At 39.6% G+C, this 20,458-nt stretch overlaps 1 protein-coding gene across 10 annotated transcripts in view; it reads left to right on the forward strand.

Annotated features, from left to right (window-relative positions):
- The window catches only part of ZNF829 (zinc finger protein 829), a 32,891-nt gene that overhangs the window by 644 nt on the left and 11,789 nt on the right, over window positions 1–20,458 (forward strand). For 3 of the 10 annotated variants that reach the window (XM_044759467.2, XM_044759469.2, XM_044759468.2), the window contains exons 2-4: window positions 477–529; window positions 12,215–12,341; window positions 12,456–12,732. In XM_044759467.2, the coding sequence (XP_044615402.1) occupies window positions 12,696–12,732 (37 nt within the window). In that variant the 5' untranslated portion in view covers window positions 477–529; window positions 12,215–12,341; window positions 12,456–12,695. Of the gene's footprint in view, window positions 1–241; window positions 530–12,214; window positions 12,342–12,455; window positions 12,733–20,458 lie in introns of all 10 variants that reach the window. The other 7 variants (XM_014848802.3, XM_070499051.1, XM_070499050.1 and 4 more) reach the window with 3 other exon arrangements.

A 20,458-nucleotide genomic window follows, 5' to 3' on the forward strand; every position in this document is an offset into this window, starting at 1 on the left:
GGGGTTGTGACTGTGTGTTCCTGTGGTTGTATGTGATTGTGACCCTGCGGCACTGTGGGTGTAACTGTGTGTGTTCCGTGGTGAGTGTGTGATTGTGACTGTGTTACCGTATGTGGCTCTGTGTGGGGGTGTGTGGCGTGCGTGTCCATTTAAGTATGACTCTGCTTAATGTATGTCGCATTGTGTGTGGGTATGGGCTCCTGTCAACTGTGCGATTGTGACTCCAGAACTCTGTCCCTAGGAAACCCCTGTGACGTTTGGTCAGATTATAGCCGTGGACAGCAATGACCTCATCTTTTCCCTGAGACACTGGGATTGGGCAGAATACCCCATTCTCCTCTGATCTCCATTCCCTGTGTGTGATGGGGGCTGGGGGCTGACGGCTGACCTCTGACCTGACCAGTTTGAGCGACTAGAAAAACCTGGTGTCTCACAGTTACTTTCTCCTCTCCTGCTTCCACCCTTCTCCGGGCCAGACGCAGAAGAGAAGGAAAGAATGCATGATGAACTTCTACAAGCAATGTCCAAGGTGTGTGTGGGGTTTCCTCTTTGCTTTCCTTCTTCTGAAAGTTAATGCTTAATAAAGATCGATCCCTATCGTTTCCCCATTGGAGAAAGGATAGTTGGGCCCGGTATTAAAGCCCAATGCCTCCCATATACCTAATGTTTACTTATTTGGAAAATGCTCCACTTCCGTTTGCTGAGTTTTCTTCTTTTTAAATACAATATTTATTATGATTTTAAAATGAAAGCATGGTTATTTTAGAGATTTCAAAAACACAGAATTACCAAGAAAAAAAAAATGTGACCACTCTAATTAACTAATGTTAATGTTTTGCTGTATTTTCCAAAATCAAATTATACTTTATTTACCCTTTTATATCCTCCATTTTCACTAGTAAGTGTCATTCTCCCATGTCGTCAAATGGTTTTTGTAAAATACCATTTTTCAAAGGTACGTATTATTTCTTTGTGTGAATGAGGTATGGTTTATCCTTTTCTTTAGGTCAGTTGCATCAGACTGAAAGGTTTAAATATTTGTTTATTTATACAGACACACATATTTATACACACAGGTTTGAATTTGAATTTCCATGATTAATAATGAGATTAAACACCATATGTTTATTCGCTATTTGGGTTTCTTTCGTGAAATGCCTGTTCAAATCTTTTACCTGTTTTGCTCTTGGATTATCTCTCTCGATTCATGGGAGTTCTTTATATAGTCTAGCTATGGGTCCTTTATTGTTTATATTCTTCTATTTGGATTGTTTTATCACTTTTTTTTAAGGTGGTTTTTTTTTTTAATGTTTAAAACAATGTTTATTTAGCATTTTATAAATGGCAAAATTTATAGTGATGAAGATCTATCGTTCTTTTTTTAATTTTTTTATTGAGTTATTGATAGGTTACAATCTTGTGAAATTTCAGTTGTACATTAATGTTTGTCAGTCGTGTTGTAGGTGCACCACTTCACCCTTTGTGCCCACCCCCCACCCCACCTTTCCCCTGGTATCCACTAAACTGTTCTTAGTCCATAATTTTAAATTCCTCATATGAGTGGAGTCATACACAGATTATCTTTCTCTCGCTGGCTTATTTCACTTAACATAATTCTCTCAAGGTCCATTCATGTTATTGCAAATGGAATGATTTTGTTCTGTTTTGCAGCTGAGTAGTATTCCATTGTATATATGTACCACATCTTCTTTATCCATTCGTCTGTTGCTGGGCACTTAGGTTGCTTCCACATCTTGGCTATTGTAAACAGTGCTGCAATAAACATTGGGGTGCATAGGACTTTTGGGATTGCTGACTTCAAGCTCTTTGGATAAATACCCAGTAGTGGGATGGCTGGATCATATGGTAGTTCTATTTTTAGTTTTTTGAGGAATCTCCATACTGTTTTCCATAGTGGCTGCACCAGTTTGCATTCCCACCAGCAGTGTATGAGGGTTCCTTTTTCTCCGCAACCTCTCCAACATTTGTTGCTATTAGTTTTAGATATTTTTGTCATTCTAACGGGTGTAAGGTGATATCTTAGTGTATTTTTCATTTGCATTTCCCTGATGATCAGCGATGATAAGCATCTTTGCATGTGCCTATTGGCCATCCGTATATCTTCTTTGGAGAAATGTCTGTTCATGTCTCCAGCCCATTTTTTGATTGGGTTGTTTGATGGTTTGTTGTTGAGTTGCAAGAGTTCTTTATATATTATGGATATTAAGCCTTTGTCAGATATATGACTTGCAAATATTTTTTCCCAGTTAGTGGGTTGTTTTTTTTGTTTCAATCCTGTTTTCATTTGCCTTGAAAAAGCTCTTTAATCTGATGAAGTCCCATTTGTTTATTCTTTCTATTGTTTCCCTTATCTGAGAAGGCATGGTGTCTGAAAAGATCCTTTTAATACTGATGTCAAAGAGTGTACTGCCTACGTTTTCTTCCAGAAGCCTTATGGTTTCAGGTCTCACCTTTAGGTCTTTAATCCATTTTGAGTTTATTTTGGTGAATGGTGAAAAAGAATGGTCAATTTTCATTCTTTTACATGTGGCTTTCCAGTTTTCCCAGCACCATTTGTTGAAAAGACTTTCTTTTCTCCATTGTATGCCCTCAGCTCCTTTGTCAAAGATAAGCTGTCCATAGATGTGTGGTTTTATTTCTGGGCTTTCAGTTCTGTTCCATTGATCAGTGCACCTGTTTTTGTACCAGTGCCATGCTGTTTTGATTACTGTAGCTTTGTAGTATGTTTTGAAGTCAGGGATTGTGATGCCTCCCGTTTTGTTCAGGATTGCTTTAGCAGTTCGGGGTCTTTTGTTGCCCCATATGAATTTTAGGATTCTTTGTTCTAATTCTGTAAAGAATGTCATTGAGATTCTGATTGGGATGATGTTGAATCTGTAGATTGCTTTAGGTAGAACGGACATTTTAACTGTGTTTATTCTTCCAATCCATGTACATGGAATGTCTTTCCATCTCCTTATGTCATCATCCAATTCTCTCAGAAAGGCCTTGTAATTTTCATTATATAGGTCCTTCACTTCCTTAGTTAAATTTACCCCAAGGTATTTTATTCTTTTTGTTGCGATTGTGAATGGTATTGTGTTCTTGAGTTCTTTTTCTGTTGGTTCATTACTGGAGTATAGAAATGCTACTGATTTATGCAAATTGATTTTATACCCTGCAACTTTGCTGTAGTTGTTGATTACTTCTAACAGTTTTCCAATGGATTCTTTGGGGTTTTCTATATATAAGATCATGGCGTCTGCAAACAGCGAGAGTTTCACTTCTTCCCTCCCCATTTGGATTCCTTTTATTCCTTTTTCTTGCCTGATTGCTCTGGCCAGGACCTCCCGTACTATGTTAAACAAGAGTGGTGATAGAGGGCATCCTTGTCTCCTTCCTGTTTTCAGGGGGATGGGGTTCAGTTTTTGCCATTGAGTACGATGTTGGCTATGGGTTTGTCGTATATGGCCTTTATTATGTTGAGGTAGTTTCCTTCTATGCCCATTTTGTTCAGAGTTTTTATCATAAATGGCTGTTGGATCTTGTCAAATGCCTTCTCTGCATCTATTGAGATGATCATGTGGTTTTTATTCCTCAGTTTGTTGATGTGGTGTATCACGTTGATTGATTTGCAGATGTTGAACCATCCCTGTGTCCCTGGTATGAATCCCACCTGATCCTGATGTATGATTCTCTTGAGGAATTGCTGAATTCTGGTTGCCAAAATTTTGTTTAGAATTTTTGCATCTATGTTCATCAGTGATATTGGCCTGTAGTTCTCTTTTTTCGTGGTGTCTTTGTCAGGTTTTGGTATCAGCGTGATGTTGGCCTCATAGAATGTGTTAGGAAGTGTTCCATCTTCCCTAATTTTTTGGAATAGCTTGAAAAGGACAGGTATTAAATCCTCTCTGAAAGTTTGGTAGAATTCCCCAGGAAGGCCATCTGGTCCTGGGGTTTTATTCTTTGGGATGTTTTTGATTGCTGTTTCAATCTCTTTCCTTGTGATTGGTCTGTTCAAATTGTCTGCCTCTTCTTGAGTGAGCTTTGGGAGATTGTAGGAGTCCAAGAATTTATCCATTTCCTCTAGGTTATCCATTCTGTTGGCATATAGTTTTTTGTAGTATTCTCTTATAATCTGTTGTATTTCTGCAGAGTCTGTTGTTATTTCTCCTCGCTCATTTCTGATTTTGTTTATTTGAGCTTTCTCCCTTTTTTTCTTTGTAAGTCTGGCTAGTGGTTTGTCAATTTTATTTATCTTCTCAAAAAACCAGCTCTTTGTCTCATTGATCCTTTCTACTGCCTTTTACGTTTCAATAGTATTTATTTCTGCTCTGATTTTTATTATTTCTCTCCTGCTGACTTTGGGCTTCATTTGTTCTTTTTTCTCTAGTTCAGTTAGGTGTGCTTTAAGGTTGCTTATTTGGGATTTTTCTTGTTTGTTAAGATAGGCCTGTATTGCGATGAATTTTCCTCTTAATACAGCTTTTGCTGTATCCCATATGAGTTGGTATGGCATGCTATCATTTTCATTTGTTTCCAGGTATTTTTTTATTTCTTCTTTAATTTCTTCAATGATCCATTGCTTGTTCAGTAGTGTGTTGTTTAGTCTCCACATCTTTGTGCCTTTCTCAGCTTTTTTCTTGTAATTAATTTCTAGCCTTATAGCACTATGATCTGAGAAGATGCTTGTTATTATTTCAATTTTTTTTAAATTTGTAGAGGCTTGCCTTGTTTCCCAAGATATGGTCTATCCTAGAGAATGTTCCATGTGCACTTGAGAAGAATCTGTATTCAGCGCTTTCATGGTGAAGTGATCTATATATGTCTATTAAGTCCAATTGTTTTAGTTTTTCATTTAGCTCCACTATTTCCTTGTGGATTTTCTGTCTGGATGATCTGTCCATTGATGTGAGTGGGGTGTTGAGGTCCTCTACTATTATTGTGTTGTTTTTAACATCTTCCTTTAGGTCTGTTAATAGTTGCTTTATGAATCTTGGTGCTCCTGTGTTGAGTGCATAGATATTTATAAGCGTTATTTCTTCTTGATGAAGTGTCCCTTTGATCATTATATATTGTCCCTCTGTGTCTCTCTTTACCTGTCTTATTTTGAAATCCACTTGGTCTGATATGAGAATTGCAACACCTGCCTTTTTTTCCTTGCTATTTGCTTGAAGTATTGTCCTCCACCCCTTCACCCTGAGTCTGTGTTTGTCCTTGGGGCTGAGGTGTGTTTCCTGGAGGCAACAAATTGTTGGATCGTGTTCTTTAATCCATTTTCCCACTCTGTGTCTTTTTATTGGAGAGTTCAATCCGTTCACATTGAGAGTGATTATTGATGCATGTGGACTTTGTGCTGTTAGTCTGTCGCTCATTATCTTGTTTTCCTGTGTTTCTTTTCCTGTTTGCTTTAAACTACCCATTTAATACTGCAATTTCTTATGCTGGGTTTCTTAGATTTTTCCTTATTTATGATTTGTGATTCTGTTCTGTACTTTATTTTAGTGTCTACCTTGAAGTTTGTATTTAGAATCTTGTGTATAATATAGTCTATTCTCTGGTGGTCTCTTACTTACTTGGCCAATACTGATTTAGACCCTTTGCTCTTCCCCTCCTAATTAATTATTTTCATTTTTTATTCCAACTCATCTTATTAATATGTAGTTAGAGTGTTAAGATCGTCCTTGTTTTGGTAGTTTCCTTACCTTTACCCTAATGCTATAATTGAATATTTGCTATCCTGTTCTGGTTCTATCCATCGGTCTCCCTAGTCTGTGGATTGTGTCCCCTTTCTCCCTTTTTTCTTTTTTCAGGTATGAGAGCCTTCTTGAGGATTTCTTGTAATGGAGGGCTTTTAGTTACAAATTCCCTTAACTTTTGTTTGTCTGGAAAAGATTTAATTTCTCCCTCATACCTGAGGGAAATTCTTGCTGGATAGAGCATTCTTGGCTGAAGATTTTTATCCTTTAAAGCTTTGACTATATCACTCCATTCTCTCCTAGCGTGTAGGGTTTCTGTAGAGAAACCCGCTGACAGTCTGATAGGGGCTCCTTTATAGGTTATTCTCTTTTTTTCCTTACTTCCCTGAGTATTCTCTCCTTATCATTCCTATTTGCCAACTTTACTACTATGTGCCTTGCAGTAGGTCTTTTTACATTGACAAATCTAGGAGATATAAAACCCTCCTCTACACACATTTCTCTTTTGATCCCTAGATTTGGGAAGTTCTCTTCAATAATTTCGTTAAGCACACTTTCTGCTCCATTTTCCTTTTCCATATTTTCGGGAATTCCTATGATCCTTATGTTCTTACTCCTCATTGAATCCATTATCTCTCGGAGATTTTCCACATTTTTTTTAATTCTTAGTTTTCTTTCTTCCTTTGTCTGGCGCCATTCAGCCTGTCTATCTTTGATTATGCTAATTTTCTCCTCTATGTTTTCTACCCGGGCATTCAGGGAATCCGTATTCTGTTTTATCTGGTCCATTGTGTTTTTCATCTCAAGTAATTCTGTTTGATTCTTCTTTATGATTTCAATCTCTTTTGTGAAGTAACTCCAGAGCTTGGCTTGTTTCTCTATCTTTCTCTCTACTTCAGTGAGTTTTTTGATTATAGCTGCTTTGAATTCATTATCACTTAGTTTACCTAATTCCAAGTCCTCAGGACTTAATTCTGTGTTTTTATTGTTTTCCTTCTGGTCTGGGGCTTTTATAAATTGCTGGATGGTAGAGGAGCGGTTTTTTCTCATGGTGGTAGAATTCAGTTGCAGTTACAGCCTGTTGCCACTAGATGGGGGTGGAGAGCCGCGTGTTATGAGCTCTCCGCCTTCAGGCAAGATGGCTGTGCCCACTGGCTTGGGGGGGGGGGGGCTGTTACTCACACACACTGGTCTGGGTTCAGTTCAGTTCTGTTCTCTGGTCTTCCAAGGCCCTTGATTTATGGGGTCCCCGCAGATGGAAGCTTTCCCCCTGTCAGCAGGTCTCCACTGAACCAGCGGCAGGAGTCCTGGATGATCCCCCGGTCACGCGGCCCCTCCCCTGCTCCTTCCCGACTTGCGCTGCTGCGATGGCAGACTCTAGGGGAGGGAGCGATGTTCTCTCCTACCGTTCCAGCGCCTCCGAAGGTGTAAGCAAGGTTTATGATCTCTGCCTTCTTGGTATTGTAGGTCTCTAACGAGCTGGCATTATGTTTATTTTCTGAAATTCAGTTCTTCCAATCTTTTGTTGTATTTTGGAGTGGAGAGAATCCCGTGTCAGCTCACCCCGCCATTTTGCTCGGCCCCCCAGTCCTTAAGGTGGTTTTATGAATAGGCGTCCTCATTTTTTTAACAAAGTCAAATTTATCAATTTGTTTTTCCTTTCTGGTTGGTGCTTTTTCTATCTTATTTAAGAAATCATTCCTTGTCCCAAGGTTATGCAAATATTCTCCCATATATATGATTAAAGGTCTAAGTTTTGTGTTTCCCATTTATATATTTAATCCACCTCTTACTTGCTTTTGTGTATGGTGTAAAGTAGGGGTCAGGGTTGGTTTTTTCTCCCTTAGGAGTATCCAAATTTTCTCAGCACCATATATTAGAATGTCAATTGTGTTCCCACTAGTCCACAAATATATCTGGTGTCCGTATGTGCATGGGTATGTATATGAGCTGTTGGTTCTGTTCTGTTGATCTATGTGTATATCCCTGTGCCAGTATCACACAGTCTTGTTTATTCTAGCTCCTCTCTCCTTTGAAGATAATTTGGCTTTTCTTCCTCTGGCATAAGACTTCCTCTCTCTGTTTTTGGTTTTGTATAATTTTCCTATAACATGCCTGAGTGTGCATTTCTTTTTATTTATCTGCTTGGAATTTGTAGGGGTTTTTGAATTTAGCTACAAATAAATGTCTAATAAATAAATGTCTACTAATAAATGTCTTTTATTAGTTCAGGAAAATCCTCAGCCATCTTTAAAGATTGTTGCTGCCTCATTTTCTCTCTTCTCCTTCTCAGGCTCTACTTACACATAGGTTGGTATTTCTCATTATTTCTTTTTTCATTTCTTAATCTTTTTGGTTTTTAGAGTTGACACTTAACAGCTCAAATCAAAGCAATATTAAGCAAAAGAACCTTGCCTTGTTTCAGGAAGAGGCAGAGAGCGTGGCAGGTAGCTAGAGTTTTTGGGTTATTCCTCCAACTAGTAGTAAAAATATCTTTATTCAGTTGTGTTTCAACACTTCTAATCTTGAGGAACTCACTAAATCATAAGGCTATCCATTTATCTTCTGATTTTCTTACCTGAAAGTTAGAGTGTATCAAGGGAGAGGACTCAGAATAGGGATAGGGTTTTCTCAAGGTATAAATTTAGAACTGAGTGGGTCACTCTCAGTTTTTAAAATGTATGTGTTTGGTACAGAGGCAAAGAAAATAAGGATAAGAATCAGTCTCCCCAAATCTCTTTAGCTCAAGGCCTTTCTATCTGAATTTCTTTAGAAGCAGGCTGAGTCTTTGCAATCCATTCTCCCGTGCCAAAGCCGAAATAGAATATCTTGCTCCCCTCTCCTATCAGCCTCTAATTACACTTACCATCTCTATAGTGAATATTTTTGCCCAATATTAATGGGAATAACTCTAGGGAGCTAGTATGCTATAGTAGAAAATAAATTTTTAAAGGAATAAAATGAATTTTGTTGACAGAAGCTAATGTAATGCTTCATCAGGAAATATTTGAAGCATTCCCAGTAAGATCAGAGAAAAGACAAGGATATACACCATTACCAATGTTATTTAACATTGTTCTGTAGGTGTCAACTAAACTACATAGACAAGAGAAAAAAATTGTATTAAAAATTAGAGAAGAGTATGTAAGATTATAACTTTTTTTTTTTTTTTTTGATGAAGATTGGCCCTGGGCTAACATCTGTTGCCAGTCTTCCTCTTTCTGCTTGAGGAAGATTGTTGCTGAGCTAACATCCGTGCCACTCTTCCTCTGTTTTGTATGTGGGATGCCAGCACAGTGTGGCTTTATGAGCAGTGTGGAGGTCCTCGCCTGGCATCCAAACTTCGAACCCCGGGCTGCCAAAGTGGAGCCTGTGAACTTAACCTCTATGCCAGCAGGCTGGCCCCAGATTATCACTTTTTTCAGGTGAAAATCAAATTGACTTATAACTAGCGCTTTGAAATAAGCAGGACTCTATAGAAAGCAAGCAAAAGAAAGTATCTTCCCCATAATTTCCACTCTCAACTCTTTATGGGCTAATTTTTTTGTTGCCCTGGATAAAAATTTGTGCAGTCCTTATAATTGTTTTGATCACTCTTTGGTATCCTTTGGTTGTTTTCAGTCACCGAATCAGTCTCATTTTGCTGATTACAGACTCTAGTTGAGTGTAGTAATATGTAAGTTTCATTTAAAGCCTTTTCTCTGAGCTCAGGCTTGCTTCAAGCTAGAAGCTTGCAGTGTGAAAAGGGGGACATACTAAGCTTCTTTGTATTCTCAACCTGAACTTCTCTTTCTTGCCCAGTAGGCAGTTTCTGGCTCGTATGAAATTGCTACAGGGATAGGGAAGAGGAGATAAGGAGAAAAGTCTTACTTGACTGGTACTGTTGTTTTGGTCTTGGTCTCTCTTGCTTTCATGGATGTTCAACACTGACTCATTTTCTTATGGGGTGCTTTTATGGGATTCTCAGAGAAGCCCCTGCTAGAAACCTCTAATTGCACTTTCCGTATTGTGGGCAGTATATTTCCTTTAAATGGCTACTTGTAATACCTGTCATAAAATTGGACATTCTGTGACCCACTCCTTTGTTGGGGTCACATTGTCCCTCCATTGGGTCCACATCTGATCCAAGATGGGGAATAGGTACCAGTCTCTGTTCCCTCCAAACTCCAGGGAACACAGCAAAAATTCTAAACAATCTCACCCTTCCACTTTTGACCCTGGAATTTAAAGGGGCCCCCTTGGTTGGCCTAAGATGAAGGAAAAGTAATCTAATTTCTTAAATGGGATAGGAATGTCTCATTTTCCAAACAACAACCAATTTTTAGACACCAGCTGGGTATCCTACAATTCAGTTCAGATCAATCCTGACACTAACTACCCAGGGTTAACACAGGCGCCACAGGTTAAGGGGCTCAGTTTCACAAGACTGCCCAACTTCAGAGACCAGCCCCAAGTCTCCAGTGTCCCCAAGGCACTGCACTTCTGTCCATCACACCACAAATTCAGGCATTCCCATGATCTCCACTCAGGTTCAATAATTTATTACAGTCATGCTCCGCATAATGATGCTTCAATTAACGACGACCTGCGTATATGATGGTGGTCCCATAAGATTAGTACCATATAGCGTAGGTGTGTAGTAGGCTATACCATATAGGTTTGTGTAAATAGATTTTATGATGTTTACACAATGACAAAAATCACTTCACGAAGCGTTTTCTCAGAATGTATCCCCGTCGTTAAATGATGCATGCCTGTATTAGAATGACTCATGGAACTCAGGAAAGCACTGTATTTATGATCATGGTTTTATTATAAAGGATACACCTCAGGAACAGCAAGACAGAAGAGATACATAAGGCATGGTATGGGTGGGAGGACCATATCTGGAAAGGATCTTAAGGATTTTGCCTAACAAAATGTGTGAAATAAAAGGTTTATTCAGTAATGTTTTATTGTGGAAAATTCTGCCACCAATAACATTTAAAAAGTTAAAGAGTTTATGTTAATAGAGAATAATTCTTATAACAGTCATAAGAGAACTGCAGTTTTCAAGAAATTTAAATTATGCTCTTGTCTAAGATAGTGATATTTTAAATTAATATTTAACCAGTTTTGCATTTTGAAAATTCAAGAAATATTAAAAGATTTAATGAAAAATTCGCAGGGCTCTGTCCCACTACCAATCCTACTCCTCTCAGGTGGCTACCCTCAACTCTTTTTGCTGTTTCTTTTGGCACTTTTCCTATATTTTAATTAGTATTCCTATGTTGCTGTTTTCGATAGAAATTTTCTAATGATTTCCTTAAGGTAGGTAAAGTCAGTATGGATTCAGCTTTCCCGTACCACATTCCTCATTCCCGTCCCCTCCAAAGAGTTATATCACAGTTTTTCTTTACATCATTAATATCCATGGGATAGGACCTTGCAGATATTGTTAATCTGAGTCAAGTAGTACACTAGACCCTAGTGGGGTTTTTTGTAGAATTTTTATTTTTCTGAAGGTAAATTGCTTTGTTTCTTCATTTGCCTGGTTCCCATCTATATGTTGCTAATTTTTTTTCCAAATCCACCAATGTTGCTGTCAGTTGCCTATCAATAATTCCCATGTGATCAAATATATTGGCTCTTTATTTTTCCTTGGAGACCCCTCTCCCATAGTTCTCTGTCCTCCTCTTCCTAGGTGTTGTTCTCTAGCTCTGTTGCCAGATATTGTCCTGCCTTTTACAATTATACTGGGACTTTGTTTAGCATTCTCATGTTAGTTTTCTAGTTTCTGAATATAATACCTTTCTTTTTCTTAATTTACCCCCTAATTTTGATGGGACACATAGGCCAGTAGCTTCCTAAGATAAGCGGGATGGGAGATAATTTTATCATTTCCTGCACATCTAGAATTGTCTTCATTTAATCTTCACATTAGCTTGGTATTTAATCTTGCTTGGTATATTATCTTCATACTACCTTTGGCTGGGTATAGAATTCTAGACCAGAATTCATTTTCCTTTGTAATATTAAAAGAATCACTTTGTTTTCTTATTTTAAATGGTGCCGTTGAGAAGTCCATTGCCATTCTGATTCCTGAAAATTTTTATGTGGTCCACATTTTCTTCTGGAAAGATTTAGGAAGTTCTCTTTTTCCCCGATATTCTGAAATTTTACTCCAAAGTATATTGGAAGATTTTTTTTAAAGTCCATGACATTTTTTCCTCTCTTGGGGCTTAAAGGGAAAATGGAAAGGGTGAAGGAACTCGCATTTATGCAGACTTTACTACGGTCAGACATTGAGCTGCATGCTTGCTATTTCTTCTCAGAGGAAAAGTTCACTCTGTTTGCACATTCCTGGATGTATCCCTCCGTGCATGGGAGATGTGTCTTCTACTGAGGTAGTAGGATTCCTGCCCCTTCAATTTGCTTAACAGTCTTTGTCCTTTTCTTTAGAGCCCTCTACCGCCTCCTCTACTACCGTCTTTTTCTTCTCTCCTTCCATTGTGAAAGCATGTTTGTCGTTTCAGGGGTCAATGATGTTCAGGGATGTGTCTATAAACTTCTCTCAGGAGGAATGGGAATGCCTGGACTCTGGTCAGATGAATTTATACAAAGAAGTGATGTTGGAGAATTTCAGCAACCTTGTTTCAGTTGGTAAGGATAACTATCTCCCAAAATTTGGAGTCTGCCCTCGGGAATGTCTCCTTTCTCCATTGTGAATTATTCTTTTCAAGTAACCAGCTAAATTTCTGCTCCCTGTTCCCCAAGGAATGGTTTGAGTTGGAATGGAATGGAAGAGTTGGAAATGGGCAGCTCCAATGGGCTTCAGCTGAAGCTTCATCTTCCTCTGGTCCTTCCTGTAGTGGCATCTCTTGATCACCAAGGGACTGGATCTGATTTCTGGGACACCAACAGCATAACCATGTCCCATGTCTTTTCTTGTGATCAGGACTTTCCAATTCTAAGCCAGCTGTGATCTCCTTATTGGAACAAGGAAAAGAGCCCTGGATGGTTGACAGAGAGCTGACTAGAGGCCTTTGTTCAGGTGAGTGAGAGATGATAGGGCAGGAGCAGAACCCTAGGAGATACTATCTGTAGGATGTTATCAGGAAACTCCCCTCAAAGACCCAAGGCCTCTTCCATAGGAGCTATCTTGCTTTTCTTTTCTCTTTACTTTCTTCCCATTCCGGTGTAGCAAGTACCTTTCTTCTTCATTTCCAAGACAAGTTATTCTACCTACATTTTAGATTTCATTCCTTCTTCATAGGATTTGCTGCATTTAGACTTGTATAACGGTAGATATTCACACCCTAAGAAGCACATACGTTTGTGTATATTTGTCTCTATGTTGGCTTTTATTTTATCTTCTTTCCAATTATTTATTAACTTTGTTGACCATTTTTACTTTTTGAAAAATTCTTTACTTTTTAAAAAACTCTGTCCCTTCCCAATCACTAGCCTCCTTGTCCTCTCTCAAAATAAACACCATCCTGACTTCTAACACCACAGATTAATTTTGCCTGTTTTTGAGCTTTATGTGAATCGAGTCATACAGTGTTTATTCTTTTGCCTTGGTTTTTTTTTTTTTTGCTCAACTTTATGTTTATCAGATACATCTATGATATTGCATATAGCTGATGTTGGTTCATTCTTGTTGCTATGTTGTATTCCATTATATGAATATATTTTATATTATGTATTGTATGTTGTTGTTATAAATTATGTATCCTTTCTACTGTTGACAGTTGTGTTGTTTTCTAGTTTTTAGCTATTATATGTAATACTGCTGTGAACATTCTTGTACATACCTTTTGGTACATATATATATACACCTTTCTTTTGGGGATATAGCTAGGAGTGGAATTACTAGGTAATAGGATATGTGTATGTTCAACTTTAATAGATAATGCCAGTTTTTCAAAGTGGTTTTTATACTTCCACCATATAATTTATACTTCCACCAGCAGCATGAAAGTTGCCATTGTTCTGCATTCTTGCCAATTCTTGATATTGTTAGACCTTTTAATTTTAGCCATTCTGGGTGTGTGTATGTGTGTGTTTTGTGACCTGCCTGTTTGTTTCTTGGCTAAATTCATTGGGTTGTCTGTCTTTTTCTTAGTGATTTGAAGGAGTTCTTTATATATTCCATATATGAACTCCTTGTAAATATCTTCTACCACTCTGTAGCTTACTTTTTTATTAATGTTGGCTTTTGATGTTATTAATTTTATTTTTTTTAATTTTTTTTTTATTAATGTTATGATAGATTACAACCTTGTGAGATTTCAGTTGTACATTTTTGTTAGTCATGTTGTGGGTACACCACTTCCCCCTCCGTACCCTCCCCCCACCCCCCCTTTTCCCTGGTAACCACCGATCAGATCTCCTTCTCAATATACTAATTTCCACCTATGAGTGGAGTCATATAGAGTTCGTCTTTCTCTGACTGACTTATTTCGCTTAACATAATGCCCTCGAGGTCCATCCACGTTGTTGTGAATGGGCCAATTTCGTCTTTTTTTTTGGCTGAGTAGTATTCCATTGTGTATATATACCACATCTTCTTTATCCAATCATCAGTTTCTGGGCATGTAGGCTGGTTCCACGTCTTGGCTATTGTAAATAATGCTGCGATGAACATAGGGGTGCAATGGACTCTTGAGATATCTGATATCAGGTTCTTAGGATAGATACCCAGTAATGGGATGGCTGGGTCATAGGGTATTTCTATTTTTAACTTTTTGAGAAATCTCCATACTGTTTTCCATAGTGGCTGTACCAGTTTGCATTCCCACCAACAGTGTATGAGGGTTCCTCTTTCTCCACAACCTCTCCAACATTTGTCGTTCTTGGTTTTGGATGTTTTTGCCAATCTAACGGGGGTAAGGTGATATCTTAGTGTAGTTTTGATTTGCATTTCCCTGATGATTAGCGATGATGAACATCTTTTCATGTGTCTATTGGCCATATTCATATCTTCTTTTGAGAAATGTCTGTTCATGTCCTCTGCCCATTTTTTGATCAGGTTGTTTGTTTTTTTGTTGTTAAGCAGTGTGAGTTCTTTGTATATTATGGAGATTAACCCTTTGTCGGATAAGTGGCTTGTAAATATTTTTTCCCAATTAGTGAGCTGTTTTTTTGTTTCAATCCTGTTTTCCCTTGCCTTGAAGAAGCTCTTTAGTCTGATGAAGTCCCATTTGTTTATTCTTTCTATTGTTTCCCTCAACTGAGGAGTTACAGTGTCCGAAAAGATTCTTTTGAAACTGATGTCAAAGAGTGTACTGCCTATATTCTCTTCCAAAAGACTTATTGTCTCAGGCCTAATCTTTAGGTCTTTGATCCATTTTGAGTTTATTTTGGTGTGTGGTGAAAAAGACTGGTCAATTTTCAATCTTTTGCATGTGGCTGTCCAGTTTTCCCAGCACCATTTGTTGAAGAGACTTTCTTTTCTCCATTGTAGGCCCTCTGCTCCTTTGTCGAAGATTAGCTGTCCATAGATGTGTGGTTTTATCTCTGGGCTTTCAATTCTGTTCCATTGATCTGTGGACCTGTTTTTGTACCAGTACCATGCTGTTTTGATCACTGTAGCTTTGTAGTATGTTTTGAAATCGGGGATTGTGATTCTGCCGGCTTTGTTTTTCTTGCTCAGGATTGCTTTAGCAATTCGCGGTCTTTTGTTCCCCCATATGAATTTTAGGATTGTTTGTTCAATTTCTGTGAAGAATGTTCTTGGGATTCTGATTGGGATAGCATTGAATCTGTATATTGCTTTAGGTAGTATGGACATTTTAACTATGTTTATTCTTCCAATCCATGTGCAAGGAATGTTTTTCCATCTCTTTATGTCATCGCCTATTTCTTTCAAGAAAGTCTTGTAGTTTTCATTGTATAGATCCTTCACTTCCTTGGTTAAGTTTATCCCAAGGTATTTTATTCTTTTCGTTGCGATTGTGAATGGCATAGAGTTCTTGAGTTCTTTTTCTGTTAGTTTATTGTTAGTGTATAGAAATGCTACTGATTTATGCACGTTAATTTTATACCCTGCTACTTTGCTGTAGTTGTTGATTATTTCTAATAGTTTTTCTGTGGATTCTTTGGGGTTTTCTATGTATAGGATCATGTCGTCTGCAAACGACGAGAGTTTTACTTCTTCGTTACCTATTTGGATTCCTTTTATTTCTTTTTCCTGCCAAATTGCTCTGGCCAGCACCTCCAGTACTATGTTGAATAGGAGTGGTGAAAGTGGGCACCCTTGTCTTGTTCCTGTCCTCAGAGGGATGGCTTTCAGCTTTTGTCCATTGAGTATGATGTTGGCTGTGGGTCTATCATATATGGCCTTTATTATGTTGAGGTACTTTCCTTCTATACCCATTTTACTGAGGGTTTTTATCATAAATGGGTGTTGGATCTTGTCGAATGCTTTCTCTGCATCTATTGAGATGATCATGTGGTTTTTGTTTTTCATTTTGTTGATGTAGTGTATCACGTTGATTGACTTGCGGATGTTGAACCATCCCTGTGTCCCTGGTATAAATCCCACTTGATCATGGTGTATAATCTTTTTGATGTATTGCTGTAATCGGTTTGCCAAAATTTTGTTGAGGATTTTTGCATCTATGTTCATCAGTGATATCGGCCTGTAGTTCTCCTTCTTTGTGTTGTCCTTGTCAGGTTTGGGGATCAGAGTGATGTTGGCTTCATAGAATGTGTTAGGGAGTTCTCCATCTTTCTCAATTTTCTGGAACAGTTTGAGGAGAATAGGTATTAAGTCTTCTTTGAATGTTTGGTAGAATTCTCCAGAGAAGCCGTCTGGTCCTGGACTCTTGTTTTTGGGGAGGTTTTTGATTACCGTTTCTATTTCCTTACTTGTGATTGGTCTATTCAGATTCTCCATTTCTTCCTGATTCAGTTTGGGGAGATTGTAGGAGTCTAGGAATTTGTCCATTTCTTCCAGGTTGTTCAATTTGTTGGCATATAGTTTTTCATAGTATTCTCTTATGATCTCTTGTATTTCATTGGTATCTGTTGTGATTTCTCCTCTGTCATTCCTGATTTTATTAATTTGCGCTTTCTCTCTTCTTTTCTTGGTGAGTCTGGCTAGGGGTTTGTCAATTTTGTTAATTCTTTCGAAGAACCAACTCTTTGTTTCATTTATCCTTTCTATTGTCTTTTTTGTTTCAATATCGTTTATTTCTGCTCTTATTTTTATTATTTCCCTCCTTCTACTGACTCTGGGCTTTGTTTGTTCTTCTTTTTCTAGTTCTGTTAGGTGTCGTTTGAGGTTGCTTACGTGAGCTTTTTCTTGTTTAGTGAGGTGAGCCTGTATTGCAATGAATTTCCCTCTTAGGACTGCTTTTGCTGCATCCCAAATGATTTGGTATGTCGTGTTCTCATTTTCATTTGTCTCCAGATAATATTTGATTTCTTCTTTAATTTCTTCAATGATCCATTGTTTGTTGAGAAGCGTGTTGTTTAGTCTCCACATTTTTGCACCTTTCTCTGCTTTTTTCTTGTAGTTGATTTCTAGTTTAATAGCGTTATGATCAGAAAAGATGCTTGATATTATTTCAACTCTCTTGTATTTATTGATGTTTGCTTTGGTTCCCAAAATATGGTCAATCCTTGAGAATGTTCCATGTGCACTTGAGAAGAATGTGTAACCTGCTGTTTTTGGATGAAGTGTTCTATATATATCTATTAAGTCCATCTGGTCTAATTTTTCATTTAATTCTATTATTTCCTTGTTGATTTTCTGTCTGGATGTTCTGTCCATTGGTGTTAATGGTGTGTTGAGGTCCCCTACTATTATTGTATTGTTGTTGATGTCTTCCTTTAATTCTATTAAGAGTTGCTTTACAAATTTTGGTGCTCCTGTGTTGGGTGCGTATATATTTATAAGTGTTATGTCTTCTTGGTGGAGAGTCCCTTTTATCATTATATACTGTCCCTCTTTATCTTTCTTTATCTGTTTTGCTTTGAAATCTACCTTATCTGATATTAGTATAGCGACACCTGCTTTCTTTTTTTTTTTTTTTTTTTTATAAGATTAGTATTTTTTTTTTTTTTTCCTTTTTCTCCCCAAAGCCCTCCGGTACATAGTTGTATATTCTTCGTTGTGGGTCCTTCTAGTTGTGGCATGTGGGACGCTGCCTCAGCGTGGTTTGATGAGCAGTGCCATGTCCACGCCCAGGATTCGAACCAACGAAACACTGGGCCGCCTGCAGCGGAGCGCGCGAACTTAACCACTCGGCCACGGGGCCAGCCCCGACACCTGCTTTCTTTTGTTCATTATTAGCTTGGAGTATTGTTCTCTATCCCTTGACTCTGAGTCTGTGTTTGTCTTTGGGGCTGAGGTGTGTTTCCTGGAGGCAGCATATTGTTGGATCTTGTTCTTTGATCCATCCTGCCACTCTGTGTCTTTTGATTGGGGAGTTCAATCCATTTACATTTAGAGTGATTATTGAGACGTGGGGGCCTACCACTCCCATTTTGTGTCTTGTTTTCCGGTTTTCTTCAGTTTCCTTTGTTTCTCGTCCCATGGTTTAATCTGTTCTGATGTAGAGCTGCTACTCTCTGTTGTTGTCCTTCTACTTATCTCCTCTGCTCTTGGTTTTGTAGCCCCTTTCCTTTTTTGGATTTTTCAGGAATGAGGGTTTTCCTGAGGATTTCCTGAAGAGGAGGTTTTGTGGCAATGAACTCCCTTAATTTTTGTTTATCTGGGAAAGTTTTTATTTCTCCACCGTATTTGAAGGATATTTTCGCTGGGTAGAGAATTCTCGGCTGTAGATTTTTGTCCTTCAGATTTTTGAATATATCATTCCACTCTCTTCTAGCCTGTAAAGTTTCTGCTGAGAAATCTGCTGATAGCCTGATGGGGGTTCCTTTGTAGGTTAGTTTCTTTTGCCTGGCTGTCCTTAATATTTTCTCCTTGTCGTTGACTTTTGCTAGCTTCACTACTATATGCCGTGGAGTTGGTCTTCTTGCATTGATAAAGTTTGGAGATCTATTGGCTTCTGTCACCTGAAGATCCATCTCCCTCACCAGATTTGGGAAGTTCTCAGCCATTATTTCTTTGAATAGGTTTTCTGCCCCTTTCTCCTTCTCTTCTCCCTCTGGTATACCTATAATCCTTACGTTGCATCTCCTAATTGTGTCTGATAATTCTCGGAGAGTTTCTTCATTTCTTTTAAGTCTTGCTTCTCTCTCCTCCTCTGCCTGCAACAATTCTATATTGCCATCTTCCAAATTGCTAATTCTTTCCTCCATATTATCGGCCCTACTGTTCAGAGCATCTAGATTTTTCTTAATCTCCTCTATTGTGTTCTTCATTTCCAATATTTCTGTTTGGTTCTTCTTTATCGTATCAAACTCTTTTGTGACATAGCTCCTGAACTCGTTGAGTTGTCGGTCAGAGTTCTCTCTTAACTCATTGAGAATCTTAATGATGGCTGTTTTGAAGTCATCATCATTTAGGTTATATATCTCATTTTCTTTGGGATTGTTTTCTGTGTATTTGTTACTTTCTTTCTGTTCTGGAGATTTAATGTATTTTTTCATATTGCTTGATGTTGTTGATTTGTGCCTCCGCATGGAGATAGAGTTTAGTTGCTCCTTTCACTTGTTTCAGCTGCTGCGGTGGGGGGAGCAGCTGTTTATACTTCACCAACCAGGAACCCTGTCCGTAGTTGCTAACTGGGCCTGGGCCCCTCTTCGTAGCCACAGTGGCCCTTTGGATTCCCTCCTCTGCCGTGGGGGCCGTCACAGGGGGGCTTCAGGCTGCAGGTGCCTACTGTTGCAGCCCACCTAGATGTGCTCTCTCCTTGGGGTCTGCAACGGTGTTATGGGCTCTTCCAGCGGCCGGGGTGGGATCACTTATATTTGTCGCTCCGTTGCTGTCGGCACCCACCAAATCTCACTTGTCCTCTATGGGTCGCAGGAGAGCTATTGGCATCTTCTACAGTCTGTGGTTAGTGCACCTAGCTATGCTGCTTTTGCCCTGGGGTCTTCCAGCCTTGTGGCTGGCGGCTGGGTGCCTTCTACTGGTGCTGTGCAGAGGCTTTCCCTAAGGCTGCTGTGAGCCTGTAGGGTTTCCCCCTAGGCTACTAAGCTGGGTCTCTGGAACTCTCTCCAGCCCCAGTCCTCTCCGAGATCTCCGGCAATCCCTAGCCTCACGGGGTGGGCAACGGCAGCTGGGGGTCGCCCCGCCCTCTGGGCTTCTCTCCGGGCCTCTCCCGGAGCCGTGAATGCTCAGCGTGGCCCCTCTGCTAACGGCAGACAGAGAGTTTTGTCTGCTGCCCGAGCGGAGCTCCGGCGCTTCCCCCCCGGGTCGCAGAACCGGCCTTTGAAAGTTCCCCCCGCCCCGGTCCTCTCCGAGATCTCTGGCAATCCCTAGCCCCACGGGGCGGGCAACGGCAGCTGGGGGTCGCCCCGCCCTCTGGGATTCTCTCCGGGCCTCTCCCGGAGCCGTGAATGCTCAGCGTGGCCCGTCTGCTAATGGCAGACAGAGAGTTTTGTCTGCTGCCCGGGCGGAGCTCCAGCGCTTCCCCTCCGGGTCGCAGAACCGGCCTTTGAAAGTTCCCCCAGCCCCGGTCCTCTCTGAGATCTCCGGCAATCCCTAGTCCCACGGGGCGGGCAACGGCAGCTGGGAGACCTCCGTGCCCTCCGTGTCTCTCTCTGGGACCCTCTGGGCGCCCCGAGCACCAGGCTGGGTCTCCCCGCCAATGGCGGGGAGAGACTCTCCCCGCGGGCTCAGGTGTGCAACTCCAAAGTTT

This window comes from Equus asinus, chromosome 26 (genome assembly GCF_041296235.1).
Source record: "Equus asinus isolate D_3611 breed Donkey chromosome 26, EquAss-T2T_v2, whole genome shotgun sequence".
NCBI classification, from domain to species: Eukaryota; Metazoa; Chordata; class Mammalia; order Perissodactyla; family Equidae; genus Equus; species Equus asinus.